This window comes from Cervus canadensis, chromosome 14, assembly GCF_019320065.1.
Source record: "Cervus canadensis isolate Bull #8, Minnesota chromosome 14, ASM1932006v1, whole genome shotgun sequence".
Lineage (NCBI taxonomy): Eukaryota > Metazoa > Chordata > Mammalia > Artiodactyla > Cervidae > Cervus > Cervus canadensis.
The window spans coordinates 33,711,016-33,727,295 of record NC_057399.1 but is presented as its reverse complement, the minus strand read 5'-3'; the positions used below and the strand labels follow the sequence as shown (position 1 = coordinate 33,727,295).

Below are 16,280 nucleotides of genomic sequence, written 5' to 3'. Positions count from 1 at the left end.
GCTGGTGGAAAGTATAGCTGGTGGTCACCACAGTCATTCTGGTCACTGAAGTAAGTTCTAAAACTAGAGGCTCTGCCTACTCTAATTAGAAAAGAGAAAATTCCTGAACTCTTGCCCCTAAGAACGTGGCTTAGCAGTCGCTGTAACTTACTAAATGTAACGGAATCCACTAAAAATCTCATTATTCAAACTTAAGCCTAAGAGACAACCAAATATTATGTTCCACCTTCCTGATGGACAACTACAACACTTATGAAGAAGTCTTGCTGCCTACCCAGCCACACTTTTAAGTCTAAATCTGGTCACTCTTGAATTCTAACTACTAACTTATAGAAAATAGAGAGAAATAGGTTAACTGTACCACATGGTTACTACTGGCAAAATCTATTCTGTTTGAAAGGCTTTTGACATTTCAAAATGCAAACTGTAAAAGGCAAAGAAAAAAAAAGATTCAGGAGATAAACACAAATTAAAGATACTAAGATAGCACAATTTAAACACAAATTAAAGATACTAAATAACAATTTAAAGTCTATTTGGGTCCTGATTCAAACAAACTTAAATATCCATGCATGATATTTGAGACAAGAGAAATCTGAACAAATACTTACTAGATTTGAGGATATAATTACCATTAAATTTTTTAAACTTCCTATACTTTATGTTAAAAAAAACTTGAAGTCTTCAAAAAAAAGCTTGAGCAACATAAAATTGTTTAGCTTTGAGACATTCTTGACACTTCTGAACATGTTAAACTGTAATCATCTTTTTATGCAGTCTATCATTCTATAGCAAAGTTAAATAAATAGATACCATAAATGTGGGAATCCTTTATTTTCCTAATAAAAGTAGTAAAACCAGATCAAGTAGTTGAAACTGGAAGGTATTCCCCACTCTTCATGCATCAATATGACCAACACCAGATGATGCAATTTAATGATTCATTTTCAACCTAATTTATTCAAAATAAAAATGACTCCAATGTTTAAAACTAGCCCTCACTGACAGTAGCTCCAATCACCGTGTTTGAGCTTAACTGAATGCAGAAAAAGTTCTGAAACCAGTTTGGCTTATATTCAAGCGTGAGCCTATGTAGCCCAAAAGTAGATCGCCAGGTTTAGACTCAGATGGCCTGTGTATAGCACAGCTCTGTCACTCCCCTGTCCCAATGAACTTTGGCCAGTTTCTTAACCTTTCTGTGCCTTTAATATTCATCCATAAGAAGGGGATAAGAAGTTCTGCCTATTAGGACTGTCAATAGGATTAAGTGAGTACACATGAAAAGGAACAAATGCAAAGCAAATATTCAATAAATACCGGCTATATTTATGACTCTGTATTCAAGGGTAGGAAAACTGATTTAATAATATTAAAACTTTTGTGAAAATTTAGTTTCAGAAACTAGAACTGTTTTAGAATATTCTCATATCTGTGAAACAAGTAGCACTAATTATGCTAAAACTGAACATAAGACTGAGTTGTTATAGATAAAATAGTCACTAGGTTCTTAATTTGAAAATTCCCCCCCATTTAGTTAAAAAAAAAAAGATCATGACCCAGAGGGATGGGACGGGGAAGGAGGTGGGAGGGGGGTTCAGGATGAGGAACACATGTAAATCCATGGCTGATTCATGTCAATGTACGGCAAAAACCACTACAATATTGTAAAGTAATTAGCCTCCAACTAATAAAAATAATTGGGGAAAAAAAAAAGATCAAATTCAAGGTGAAATCTGTCCTTTAGTACTTAAGATTTCATACTAGTTCTCAATACCAAAAATCAAGAGTGAAAAATTGTGCATAATGTCTGTTTCAGTAAAAACACACACTGAAATACTCTGGAAGTGACTGATTCTTAAAGATACCTACAAATATAAGCCAGACAAATGTAAAAAAGTGAAGCAAGATGAGCTATTTTTTTCTGATCATAAAATATTTATTAAGGTATACTTTAGGGAATATAGTGAATATAAAATTTAGGATCACAATATGAAGCAATTTCAATCCTCTCAAAAACTCAGCCCAGTCCTCAGTGCTCTGCAGATGTAAAACCACTGGTGAGACTCACTAAAAGCAGTTTGACTAGTACAGAAGAGGCTTTTCATGAAATTTACAACTAGATCATCTGAATACCTCTTTTAAGTGCAAAACCACACCACATTACACTAATGCAGCAACAATGCATTCATATTGTTTTCATTAGTAGTCAACTTGCATAAAACACCAGAAAAAAGCACAATGGAGCTCACAAAATGGGCTAAAAAATGAACCTGTTCTTGCAAAACACACACTGTAATGGAAGAAGACATTAAAAATGTATTATGCACACTACAGAAGCTGCGTTCATTCCAACAATCTCAAGTGTCACTTCCTTTTCTAAAATCAAATTACATGAACCAGGCACAACTAATATTTGGGAGGCAGTGTGTAGCTAAAATTTCATTTAACTAATTTCTCAATGATTTAAAAAATCCCCATAAATCTTTTCTGTCCTGAGGTAGTTGCAAAATAAATCATAACTTGGATATCAACTAGAGCTGAGGCTTTGTCTTCTTACTCATTAAAACTAGTTGTTAACTGACAAGAACTACCTTTTGATATTTAAAAGACAGTTGAGAAATGGGCCTCTTACTACACACACAAGATGATGGCTATGTAGGAAAGAGGATTAGCTGCTTCAGAACGTGAGATATGGTCCACCATTGCTTCCACCCCTCCCAACCACCCCCAACCATTTTAGATTCCTTATTGTCCAAAAAGCCACGGGGAGCAACACAGTAGTGGATAGATCATCGTCCTTTGCTGTAGCCAGGGAAGAAAAGGTCAAGTAGAGTCTGCAGAACAGCATTGGGAATCATGATGTAATTCTGGCCAAGATCATGCCGGCAAGCAGGACAGGAGAACACCTGAGCCTTAAAGGAGCGCTGCAAGCAATCCTAAGGCAAAACCAAAAACAAAATGAAAAGTAAACACATCTGATTTCATCTGAGGGTAAAGCATATAGAAAATACTCAACAATTTAGGCTTTTGAATAGAACTAGAAACTTACTGTTTGGAAACAAGAGAAACATAAAAGATGAACAACTGGCAAGGCCTGAACCTGCAGTATGAAAATGAACTTACAGACAAGGCTTCAGTTCCACCTCTAATACATGCTGTGAGACTTCAGGCAAATGACAATTTTTATATAAATTTCCTCATTCAGTGAAATGAGTGTTAGAATTCTGCATGGTTCCCACTAGCCTCACCTAGTTGGATTTTAATCCTTATCTTTCCTGATGGGGCACTAAAGAAAAAAAAAAAAAAAACTCAGGAATTCCCTCCTTAAAACTACATTATCTATTTTATATAATGTGTTTTCCAAAAAAATACTATTTAACTGACTGAAGGTCAGATACAAACACTTATGTGGAAAGTCTGTTTCCATTTTACAAAAGAAACTAAACCTCAGAAGTTAGGTCAGGACATAAAAACACCAAGCAGTTGAACAAGATTCCAACCTTGGTTTGACTGAAATTCAAATTCCTTTTATACCACACTGATAAGACAATACACAACTCCTCTGAGCATGCTGCCAGACATAATTTGTTCTAGATTCTGTTAAGTACATAGAATTATTTCAGTTTGCACTATAATATATGAGACATACATAAGTTGTAATAGAAGACACCAGCAACACCTTACTTTCTTTTCCATTTCTACTCATCTTCAATAATTTCAGATGTGATAGAATATGGAGACTATATAGATTTGAATTGCTGTAGAATTAAAATATGCTTTCACCACCGAGATGAAATTAAATGCTTCCTATCCAGCAAGGTTCCTTATCTATTCTGCTTCATGAAAAAAACTGCTTTATCATGAGCTAAAAACAGGTTTGGAGGTTAGTGTGCCTCCTCGCCTAATATGGGAAAATGAGAAAGAATTCTACTTACTTTACAGACGTTGTGGAGGCAATCTGTTGTCACAGGCTGGTAAACTAGCTCCTGGCAGCATACACACATAAAAGATTGTTCCAATTTTTTCAGAAAATTCTAAAATGGTACCCAAGCGGAAGAAAAAAAGGTTAGCATTTCATAATATATTAATAGAATTCCAAATAATTGGGGGGAAAAGTGTTAACCGCGTTTAGTATATATGCTTTCTATCAAGGAAAAAAAAATCAAGTAGTGGTTGTAACTACAAGCAAATGTGTAATAGGAAACTGCAGAAATCTCATCCATAAGATAAACATATTAGTTTTAAATCTTAGGATTCAGTTGCAAAGTCAAGATATGACTTTGCAAAGACAACCTTATATTTCAGAGATTACTATTTTTCACTTGAAAAAATCATGAACAACTTGTTTCAAGGTCATTACATACAGATCTATTTTCAAAAAGCTCCATGGTATTCTAATATATCTATATATATTCTAAAATATCTATTCACCCTTCTCTCTTATAAACCTTCAATACTTATTTTTTATGCTGAAAAAGATGAAACTACTTGGCGATAATACTCTAGCACAGAAAACCCCAAAGAATCAATGTATTTATATTCCTAGGATAATTTTCTGTGATATTTTGCCCAAATCCTAAAATCCCCTATTTTTCTAATGCTAACATTTACTCAAACTGGGACTAAATTATAGAAGGTCAAGCTTTCTGAAGCAAACATGATCAAATGAGTACTCTATAATCTTCAAAAGCCATTACTGGGTTCTATTTTACCCAAGCTGTTTAACCTAGAAGGAAAAGTAGTTTTTTGAATAGTCACCAAGATAATCCTCCACTCAGTTATTTTTTGGTAGTAGGGGAGTGTATTTTATATTTGTTCTTTCCATTAGTAGAAAAAGTAGAATCTACAAGAATTTCAGGTAAAAACAAAAAAAAAAGATTACATTTCATATTTATATCTTGATACTAACTTATTTATAAACCTGAATTATAAAGGTCAAGTGAATTATCAATAAAGTATTATCCAACACACTAGAAGAATATACCAGTTCCAGGGAGATGTGGAAAAAACTTTAATACCAAGTCCCCCTCTCTGTCAAACGACTTTATTTCCCCAGTACCTTCATAGTGTAATATAAGCATATGTAGTATCAACATTCTGAGTTCCTACAACGTGCTAGGTACTCATCTACAAAGAGTAATGAAAAGACCAAGTCTCTGTTCTCATAGAACTTTATATTACTTTAGGAGAGCAGATTTTTAAGACTTCAATTTCAGATAGTCATAACTGAGGAAACAATGCAAATTAAAGCAACAGAGTAAGGAGGATCTATTTTAGAAAAGATAGCTAGGGAAGCCCTCTTTGGGGCGTGTAGTACTTTGTAGAGACTTACAGGAGATGAAGGAATGAGCTTCATGAAGAAACAGAGAGGAGAATGCCAGTCAGAGAGACGGTGTGTGTGTGATGGTCCAGGAACAGGAACAGGTTCAGTGTGTTTAAATAGCACAAATGCCACTGTGGCTGAAGCAGCTTGGAGGGAAAGAGTGGCAAGAGGGGAATGCAGAGGTTGGTAGGGATGTCAGATCTGGTAAGGCCTTGGGAAGGTGTTTGGATATAAACATACATATGTAACATATGCACTTATTTAAAAGTCACATCTGGCTAAAATCTGATTTGTTGTTCTTGGTTTATCTGAAAAGAATGGGCATGAAGCCTATGCAGGGCAACCACTAGCAGCAAGGTTACAGTCACCTGACCTAGGTATGTACGGTCCTGCCACCAGAGGGCAGGGTTTTTATTGTTTGAGAACTGTCAAGTGGTGACTCACATAAAAGTTACTCTGAAGGCAGAGATTGAAAAGCATACTTGATTTGCACATATCTGTGAAGTCTTGCAGGATTTGACAACTTTGATTATTTTTTTAAATTGATAAACAGGATATATCAAAAGCCTCAGATTGAGGCCTAATACATATGTTCCACCCAGACAACAAATGTGCAAAACAGAACTTTTGTGTGCACCCAGAGGTCATTATCCTTCACCTGTATCTGCTACTTTGTCTTCTGCCCATTCCCAGCTGGGACTCACCTGAGTTATCACTAACCCAGGTGTATCCTCTCCAACCAGAAAATTAGACCATAATCAACAACTGCTTGTTGTTTCTTACTTGCTCTAAGTGAAAATGACTCTTATGTACCAGAGTCAAGACTCTATATGCCTGAGTCTCTAGGCTAAAAAGCAAGTTAACACTTCTCAGAGCTAACTCACTTTTCTCTGTCCTCCAAACATGTAAGTCTCATTCTACCCAAGGACAATGCAAAATATTACATTTATAGATGAAATAAACAAAGAAAAAAACTCTCCAATATCAATCCTAAGGGTATTTCATAAACCCCATTCATTCCAAACCGTGAACTTCCAGATGTTCAAGCTGGTTTTAGAAAAGGCAGAGGAACCAGAGATCAAATTGCCAACATCCACTGGATCATCGAAAAAGCAAGAGAGTTCCAGAAAGACATCCATTTCTGTTTTATTGACTATGCCAAAGCATTTGACTGTGTGGGTCACAATAAACTATGGAAAATTCTGAAAGAGATGGGAGAACCAGACAACCTGACCTGCCTCTTGAGAAACCTAAATATATATGCAGGTCAGGAAGCAACAGTTAGAACTGGGCATGGAACAACAGACTGGTTCCAAATAGGAAAAGGAGTACATCAGGGCTGTATATTGTCACCCTGCTTATTTAACTTATATGCAGAGTACATCATGAGAAATGCTGGGCTGGAAGAAGCACAAGCTGGAACCAAGATTGCCGGGAGAAATATCAAAAACTTCAGATATACAGATGACACCACCCTTATGGCAGAAAGTGAAGAAGAACTAAAGAATCTCTTGATGAAAGTGAAAGAGGAGAGTGAAAAAGTTGGCTTAAAACTCAACATTCAGAAAACTAAGATCATGGCATCCGGTCCCATCAATTCATGGCAAATAGATGGGGAAACAGTGGAAACAGTGGCTGACTTTATTTTTGGGGGCGCTCCAAAATCACTGCAGATGGTGACTGCAGCCATGAAATTAAAAGATGCTTATTCCTTGGAAGAAAAGTTATGACCAACCTAGACAGCATATTAAAAAGCAGAGACATTACTTTGCCAACATAGGTCCGTCTAGTCAAGGCTATGGTTTTTCCAGTGGTCATGTATGGATGTGAGAGTTGGACTGTAAAGAAAGCTGAGCACTGAAGAATTGATGCTTTTGAACTGTGGTGTTGGAGAAGACTCTTGAGAGTCCCTTGGACTGCAAGGAGATCCAACCAGTCCATCCTAAAGGAGATCGGTCCTGGGTGTTCACTGGAAGGACTGATGTTGAAGCTGAAATTCCAATACCTTGGCCATCTGATATGAAGAGCAGACTCATCTGAAAAGACCCTGATGCTGGGAAAGATTGAGGGCAGGAAGAGAAGGGGATGACAGAGGATGAGATGGTTGATGGCATCACCGACTCAATGGACATGAGTTTGGGTAGGTTCTGGGGGTTGGTGATGGACAGGGAGGCCTGGAGTGCTGTAGTTCATGGGGTCGCAAAAAGTCGGACACGACTGAGCGATGAAACTGAACTGAACTGATTTATTCCTTAGTCTAAAAATAGTTACCAGGAAGATTTTTCCATAAATAAAAGCAACACAAAAAATATGAGAGTTTCCTCTAAATCCACATAAAAGGCACATATAAGATATGCATTAACCCTGTTTCAAACACACAGAAGTTCTGGCCAATGCCCTCAGAAAATGAAGAAAACATAGGCAGGAAGAAACTACTAAAACGTGATCAAATGGAATTTCAAGAGAGGTTACTAGAGTTCACCCACAACACCCGCACATCACATACTTTGAAGGAAAGGAAACAGAAGAGTAATGTACTACACCTGACAAAGGGCTAATAACTAAGAAAGTTGAAGAATCAAATTTATAAGCAAACTGACAGACAAAAGCAGTGAGCCAAGAATGAAGAGACAATTTACATTTGGAACCTTTACCTTCTGGGATTTGATAATAAAAATTCATTGCAAAATACAGCTTAACACAAAACCCAAACATCAGTTAAACTTGAAATTCCTTTTCACTTTAAAATGTTATGATTATCAAAGAAAACAAAAAAATCAAAAACATAGGAAATACTTAAATGCTGCTTTTTATCTTACTCCTAGGCTGAACATATGAGCACTGAAAATTGTGCTGAACTGCTTAAGACTTATTCTATTAGGTAACTTTGAAAAAAACTTTCCTGATGCGTTTTAGATTAAACTGAATGTGTTCCACAACTGAAAGTTCTACCTATGAACAGTACCTCACACAGTTTAAGCACAAAATGGTCAAAAAACCAACATCTAAGAGGCCTAAAATCAACTTAAAAGCATTTTAGTGTTGCCGCATTTCTGAAAGGAGCACTGAGTGAGAAGCCTGGATAAAATGATCAAGTTTTAACTGCCTTGTGAAAATGATAATTCATAGGGAAATTATTTCTCATCATTTGTTAATATTAGAAACTCTTTTAAAAAATCTTTACATACTGGTCCTTCCACAAGAGATGCAAGAACTTCATCCCATAGCTTCTGGTTTTGATGATCTTCTCTGATTAGATGTTGCTGTTGAGGTGTTAGTTGGAAAGCCTCAACTGCTTCTGCTGAATCTGATGGTTTGAGGACTTTGGAGGCACTTGGACAATCATCTAGATTTATTTAAAAATATATCAGCAGACTACAAGTGGTTCTAAGCAGAAGAGTTAATTGGCACCAATTATGCTTAGCATGAAGATAACAAGCATAAAGCAGCATCTAACTTTCCCATAGTTTAGGATACTTTGCAGTTTAGGCTCTGACATTTTTCAAATACACAAATATCCCACCCCACTCCACCCCACTCCACCCCCACCATACACACACACACACACACACACAAACCCTTTTTCTTTTCATTTCTTATGAGTTTTCAACTTACTCTTAGTATTTCCCTTTATAAAAAACTAAGTTATTTGTATTTAAGTCCTTAGATCATTACCTACCATCTGCAGATGGCCTTTTTGAGGTTCCTCTGGCCTTCTTTGACTGTCCTTTAGTCTTCTTCCCTTCCTTATCAGAAGGGTAACCTACTGGATACTGATGAGGGGAAAAAGTGCAATGTAGATTTAACCTTCATAGAGAAGAGAGGTTAAAGAAAAATGGGGAGGGATCTATACTTTCCCTAAGTTAAAAGGATTTATATAAATGGCACAGACATCGAAAGAAACAGAATTCAAAGGACAAAAGATTATTAAAAATCCCCCAATTCAGTGTAAGACTATATAGTTTTGACTGTTAAGATATTCCATTTTATAACGTCATGATTTTAGTTTCAGACTGAAAAGAGAAAAGAACAGTTTACAAGTTGTGACTAGGGGGCTTAAAAAGTTTGAGGAAAAATGTAGAATTAGATAGAAAGGTAAGTTTCTGTCTCCTAAAATTAACAGGCAGATAGGGTGAGGCAGGAGAGCTTTTAGAAGACCTAAAGCCACTACATTACCAAACTCTTTATCAACTAAAAGGTAAGACTTTAAGGAATAAATTCTACCCAATTACCCTTGTGTTTTATTGGCTATACACTTTTTTGGACATGCTTTGTGATAACACTCATATTTAAAGCTCAAAATGTTACAAATCTCAATGATATTAACTTATCATAGCTGACTGGCTTACATGCTTCTTTCTGTTCAACTGTTTCACAGTTAACCTATCTAGAATACTGCTCTGCTGAACAGTAGACCTGAAAAAAAATCTTCTGAAAATGGATTTAACAATAGGTTTTAAAAATATTTAGTTATAAAAGGAATGATTTTGCCAGTTATTTTAGCAGCTGACGGATCTCATTTAAACAATTCCATGAGTTTAAAAAGAAAAAAACACAACAAAAAAACAGACTTGCACTAGAAGAGACACACTCACCTGCCTGGGTGGTCAGACACTTGCCCATAGTTCAGCCCCTACACATGCAGTGTGGGCAGAGCCAGGGGAAATGACAAAGCTGGTAGTCTTTACGAGAAGCACAGTGATGGGCAATGATGGAGGATAAACTCAAACCATGCTCTGAAGTCAGTGTCAGGGACAGAGTCTAGGGTGTATAGGTAGTGGAGGGGGAATGTAGCCATACCATCCATTATGCACACAAAACTAACAAAGTCTTACATGGGTTAACAGCTGAGCATGGGCAAAGAGAAAAAAAAAGGCAAAGCACTAAAGGTGGTGACAGGACAAGGAAGCAGCTTGGAGGGGGAAGAGAGAAAAGGGGTGAGGAAAAGTGAGAAGGGTAGAAAGCAGACCACTCTTATAAGCCACCTCCCCCCTTCCCCTACCAGAGACACACCCCCTGTGCCCTCTAGGATAAAACTTCCCTTCTCAAGCCTCCTATACCTCAATTTCAGGTATCCCTTTCCCTCATGCTTAAAGTCCAGAGTGAATTGGAAATACAGTTGACCCTTAAACAATGCAGGAAGTTAGGGTTGGGCCAATTGTACAGAAGTCAAAAATTCCTGTGTACCTCATGGTTGGCCCTCTGCATCTGGGGATTTAACCAACAGCAGAAATGTACTACAATATTTGCTACTGAAAAAAATCTGTGTGTAAGTGGACCCAGGTAGGTCAAGCCTGTGGTGTTCAAGGGTCAAATGTATTTTCCTTTTCATTGTCAAGCCCAGTTTTCCCCAAGCACAATTCTTGGTCTTAGGGCAGTCTGATACCTAGGAGGCTGCTTTTTTACTTCTTTTCCTTTCCTATACTTGTGTGATCTCATTCCTCACCCCTTACAGTCCACTGACCAACTGCTGTGGGTTATATCCAGTGTTAAGGCACACAGATAGTACACAGGCATACGTTTTAATGAATATACATGTAGCCTAGACAAACGTAATCTAACCTGTAAACGTAGACATAGTCTCCTTGACCGTTCTATTCCTTCTGAGGTCCACGGAGCAGGCTCAACATCATCTCTCCTTAAAAGATAGCGCCAAACCAAGAATCCATGGCTTGATGAAATCTCTGGCCAGTATTTCACCACCTAAATCATAATATTTCAGCTAGTTTGAGATGTACAGTTTAGACTTATTCATAATGTCATGTTAGTGTTTTAAGTAAACTTGGCAGAACTAAATGCAACTTTGAAAGATACTGGCTTTGCTGGAATATTAAGTAAAAAGTATGCACTAAAATATTGTTTTGACTTTATTTCCTAATTATGATAATTCCCATAAGGGCAGACTGCTATAAATTTCAAGTTGTAGCAAGATTATGCTCATCAATATAATTTTACATAGTAGATTAAAATGGTGGCAGTAGATACCTTCATTTTTAAAACAAAGAATGCACCCTATTTTAAAATTATAATGTGCTCTACTTTGAAAAATCTATTACAGTTAGAATCATTCTGGACGATATAAGAATCCAATATTTACAACGGCCAAATTATTTGAACAGTTTTATCATAAGAGTGTATCACTTATAAAAAGCTTAACCCCAAATATAACTCTGCCTTTAGGGACTTCAGGTAAGTCTTAAAAGACAAGTATCAAAATTAAGAGCTCGTTTTGTGCATGTTTTATTTCTAGAAAAAGGAGAAAGACCAACTAAGAAGGTCTATTGTTTCCTTTAGCCCACCCACAGTAGAGCGGTTCCCTGTGGCAACCCTGTCTTGAAAGCCCAGGAAGAATGACTAGCAAGATGTCATGCCAGATAGAGCACCTTATAAATGCCATCATATCTGTTGCCTTCTTCAGGAGCATATTTGCTGATCTTCCTCCCTTTAAAACTGCGTATCACTCTGACTGGCTTACCAGCTCTCCAATTCCGAGACTCTGCTCCAATTTTATCATCCAATGGAGCATCACAGTTTAGGGCCAATGCCCTAAAAAATAAAACAAAGTCTTTATACCAAGTAATCTTTCTTCAAGTATATAATCACATCATTAGCTAACTTAAAAGGTGAATTATGCCTTACCTGATGGTTAAGATTCTATGATTCTTTCCATATTATTCCAGATAATAGGATTATGCTTTCCCCCACCAGCAGAGAAGACAAATCAGTTTTCTGATGTCACCCCCAAGCCAGGGGATTGGTTCTCAGATAGCCTGTAGGGTTCTTCTGAAAGTAATAACATCTGTGCCACGTATAATAGAAAACAACTAGAAATACATGGAATTTTCTTTAAATAACGTTGTTGAGGGGAGGGAGAAAGTTGGAAAACTAAAGCAAGTTGACTGCTGTAATCATTATTTTTGATAAGGGAATAAGGTAAACTGTTGGAATAATGTAGAAAGAAATCCAGAAAAATAAATTTGTCTGCAAGGTACAAATGACCTTTCTTGGTCTACTTTCCATATTCTAGACAGAGATTCCTTAAAGTTTGGAAGATAATAAAGAACAAATTTAATATGAAGATATCCTTTAAAGATTTCCAGTAAAAAGATAAGTTTAAATAAAACTGAAGCATTCAAATACCTGTGCTCAATCATGACAATAAAGATTTTTGGCTGCTCAAGATCACTACATTTTACTGATGACACATGAACGAGGAGGAACACTGAGCTGGAAGCGGCACTTGATTTAGCTGAACCTTCCTTAGTATGTACTCATCTAGTAGTAACTAATCAGTAAGGTTATTAGATGTTAGAAGATCTTTCTTGGGGAAATATAGTCCTGCCCTTCAAAAGACAAACTAGAACTATTTAAAGTTAGTATTTTTTCTCTAAGATAGTGGTAGCCAACCTCTTTGGCACTAGAGACCCATTTCATGGGACACAATTTTCCCATGGAATGGGGTTGGGGGAGGATAGTTTCAGGATGATTCAAGCACATTCCATTTATTGCACACTTTATTTCTATTATTATCACATCAGCTCCACCTTCAGATCATCAGGCATGAGATCCGTGAGGTTGAGGATTCCTTCTGTAAGACACGTGTATTCTAACTTAAGTGTAAAGAATCCACTGAGAACACTTAAGGTTAAAAAAATATATACAGACACCCTCCCCTGAAATCTGGTAAAATCAGATATGAACAAAATACTTTTTTCCAGGGTATAGTTCTTTTTATGCAGGCTCAAAAAAAAAATTTTAAGACTAAATGACTAATTATAATCTCTATCATAGTTAAAGTAAATGAACTTAAGTGTTTTGTTAAAAAAATTTTTTTAGGTGTCATTAAAGCTCATCAAGTTTTTTTTTTTTTTTTGGTTACAATCTCAAATGGGAAATGCATTAAAACTCTGTCAGGTAGAAGAAACTGTAGCCATCAACTCCAGCGTTGGTATTATTTATGGAATATCTACTGAGATACACATACTTCATCCCCTAAAAGAACTGAGATAGAGATATGTACTATCTTCCTATTAATGAGTAGAATGCTTTGGTGCCACAGGTACCTTCCGTCATAATGAATGCCACCACTAACTGGCATTATTAACTCACTTCCAGTTTCATGTAAGTGTGTAGTCTGTTCATGTCTGTGTAAAGAGTCCAAGAGGATGAAACTAGGCAAAACAAAAGGCTTTCCATTACTCTGTCCACAGCTCAATCGGTTGCCCCTAATCGTCCAGATAGAGGATGGTCAGGTTACCTGCTGCCCTTTTCAGTTTCATAAAGAGGAAGAGCTGAGAAGAAATAGCAACAAACTTCTTAAAAGCAAGGAGCAGGTATCAAACTACCTCTCAGTAGAGAAGCAAAAAGGAATTAGACCATATACCCTCCAGGAAAGAATATACTATGGGTTAAAGCTAAGGGTCTTTTACTTCACTTTTCATGTTTATAGTTAAGACACATAGGTATCTTTGCCTAAGAGGTCTTTACAATCACAAGGCATAAGCACAGCTTAGTGTATAAATTAACTGAAGAAATGTTAGCATCTCTGTGATAAGTTAATCCTGAATTGTTCTGAGTTACTATTTCATTTTCACTACCTTCCTTATTAATATAGACATTTTTACTGTCTATCAATTATTTTCTGAGATTGTAACACAAGATAAACAGGGTATACTTATTAGATTCTTCCAAGCTTGAAAAGAAAATCTCATGTACATTACAAGTGCAGGTAGTTACAAAGGAAGTTTCATTTAAGTCAAATAACCTTATTATTAAAAAAAGCCCTTTTGCAAATTCAAGATACACTGACAATACACATCAAAATATTTCTAATTCTTTTTAAGATCATTCCTCCTAAAGAATTGCTTCCTCATTAGAGAAAGACTGCATAGGTACTAGACTTCTACCTCAACAATGTTTTCACCAGCAAATCTGACCTGTCTCCTCTGCTGGTTCAATATAATAATCCTACTGTCAGAAATAATATAGAAGGAAGACATAAAAACAGATTCTATATAACTTGGTACACAACAAAAGTCTTGAAACCACAAAGTATATTCTTTACACAGTAATCAGAAATTAAGGGCACACTACTTAAAACTGAGTGATTTAGACTCAGGAAAGCGAAACTCACTTTTTTTTTTTTTTTTTTGAAACTCACTTTTATTTAATATCCCACAAAATATTCTTAATAATAAAATACAAAAACTTCAACTTTATCATTGCAAAATTTTCACTATGACAAGTTACAACATGGTCACTGCTATCTGGTGGTTTGGGTCACTTAATCTATTTCTGGTGCTAGCATGCATTTACAAAATAAAACATTTGAAGTTAAACTTTCTATTCCCATGGAAGCTGGACCATCATAAATTCTTCTATAGGATAAAGCTGGCACAAGGCGGCTCTTTCATAATGATTCTTTTTTTTTTTAAACACTTAAAAGACATTATAAATTCTAAAAGCACCTTGTGTAGTTCTGATTAAGTTATCTGATGTTTCATGCACATAAATGTGGCTCCTAAACATAACCCTAATCACATTAGTCTCTTCTAATAAGAAGTTTGTCACTTTAAAAGATAAATTTGTGTTTAATAGAACAAAACTCTGACCTATGCGATAGTAGGCAAGCCACCTTGCCCTTAATTTCACTTAAATTATATGGGTTTCTTTTCTTCAAAGTTTTCAACATGTTTCCAAGTGCAAAGCACATGTATTAAGACTGGGAATTATGTCATTTAAAAAAGAATAATACTAAAAATAAGTTAGAAAGCTTATAAGTATTTATATAATACTTATTTATAATTAATTTATATTAATCAGGTAATAAGATTCTTATTTTAGCTATATTAACTTACACTTTAGGATTCTTCTCTACAGTGTAAGTTATAAATTATAGTCCTATAGTCCAACTGTTAATACAAAGCCCAAATTCTAAACAGTTTTTATAAACTCCAACAATAAAGAGTACCTGTTCATGTTTGTTAATGTTTGATCAGCCGATGGTGCACCAATTCTTTTATTACCAGCAAGATTTTTACCACCACTCCCAGTGTATGTGAATTCATCACCTCGGTCCTGCAGAAGAACATTTTTGGCATTAAACATCTAAATCCAGGTATGATTTTACCAATTCCTATTTCATAGCCAGAACTTTGGTTAGGATATTATAAGCTGACATGTTCTCTCAATGTATCTACCAAAATAAGGGAAAATTCAAATATAGTCTTGTGTGTAATATACCTTCAAGCTGTATCACTTGATCTAAAGATTTCATTTCAATATTATAGCTTCCAACGCCTCCAGATATAACTATTCTTGTGATATACAAATAATCTATAGAATGTTACAAAATAAGGTCTTATAGGTTGGGAAATATTAATTTAATTCAATGTTATTAAAATAAATTTATCAATACTATGTAGGTTCTTTACAGGGCATCATTTTAATAAATATTCCAAAACTGATTTCTCAACAGCAATCTACACCACAATCCTAATAGCACTGTAAGTTCCTCACATTTCAAAATCTATGCGTTTACCCAGGTTATATTTGGGTAAGACAACTGCATATAATTAAGAAGAAAGTTAGAAAAGAATTTAACTACAAATTTATATTGCTATTGTTAAGTTTCTACCTGATTCAGTACTTAAACGAAGAAAACCATCAGTATGTAAATTACTTCTACTAACTCTATCTTAATAGTGGTTCTTCAATGCAAGATTATTTTAATTAATTCAGACTGAATATGATGACTATTTTTACTTCATTCTTGCTTGTAATAAAAGTTTTTCATCTAATTTTTCCTTTGGACTAAGAATCAGAACTAAAATTTCATGATTTTAAGTGTTTTTATATGTCCCAAAACTTTAGGGACCCTTTGCATATCCAAACTGAGGTTTGGGTTAAACACTTTGTTGATTCAACACTGAGGTTTATATTTTAAGGAATAAGGCAT

General features: G+C 35.6%; 1 protein-coding gene across 2 annotated transcripts in view; it reads right to left on the bottom strand.

The window, feature by feature from the left end:
* Window positions 1-1,914: 1,914 nt before the first annotated feature.
* UHRF2 (ubiquitin like with PHD and ring finger domains 2) overlaps window positions 1,915-16,280 on the bottom strand; it is a 71,176-nt gene continuing 56,810 nt past the window's right edge. For both annotated transcript variants that reach the window (XM_043486553.1, XM_043486554.1), the window contains 7 exons: window positions 15,294-15,400; window positions 11,707-11,869; window positions 10,886-11,026; window positions 9,003-9,096; window positions 8,512-8,669; window positions 3,936-4,034; window positions 1,915-2,936 (listed from right to left, as the gene is read on the bottom strand). In XM_043486553.1, the coding sequence (XP_043342488.1) occupies window positions 2,790-2,936; window positions 3,936-4,034; window positions 8,512-8,669; window positions 9,003-9,096; window positions 10,886-11,026; window positions 11,707-11,869; window positions 15,294-15,400 (909 nt within the window). In that variant the 3' untranslated portion in view covers window positions 1,915-2,789. The remainder of the gene's footprint in view (window positions 2,937-3,935; window positions 4,035-8,511; window positions 8,670-9,002; window positions 9,097-10,885; window positions 11,027-11,706; window positions 11,870-15,293; window positions 15,401-16,280) is intronic.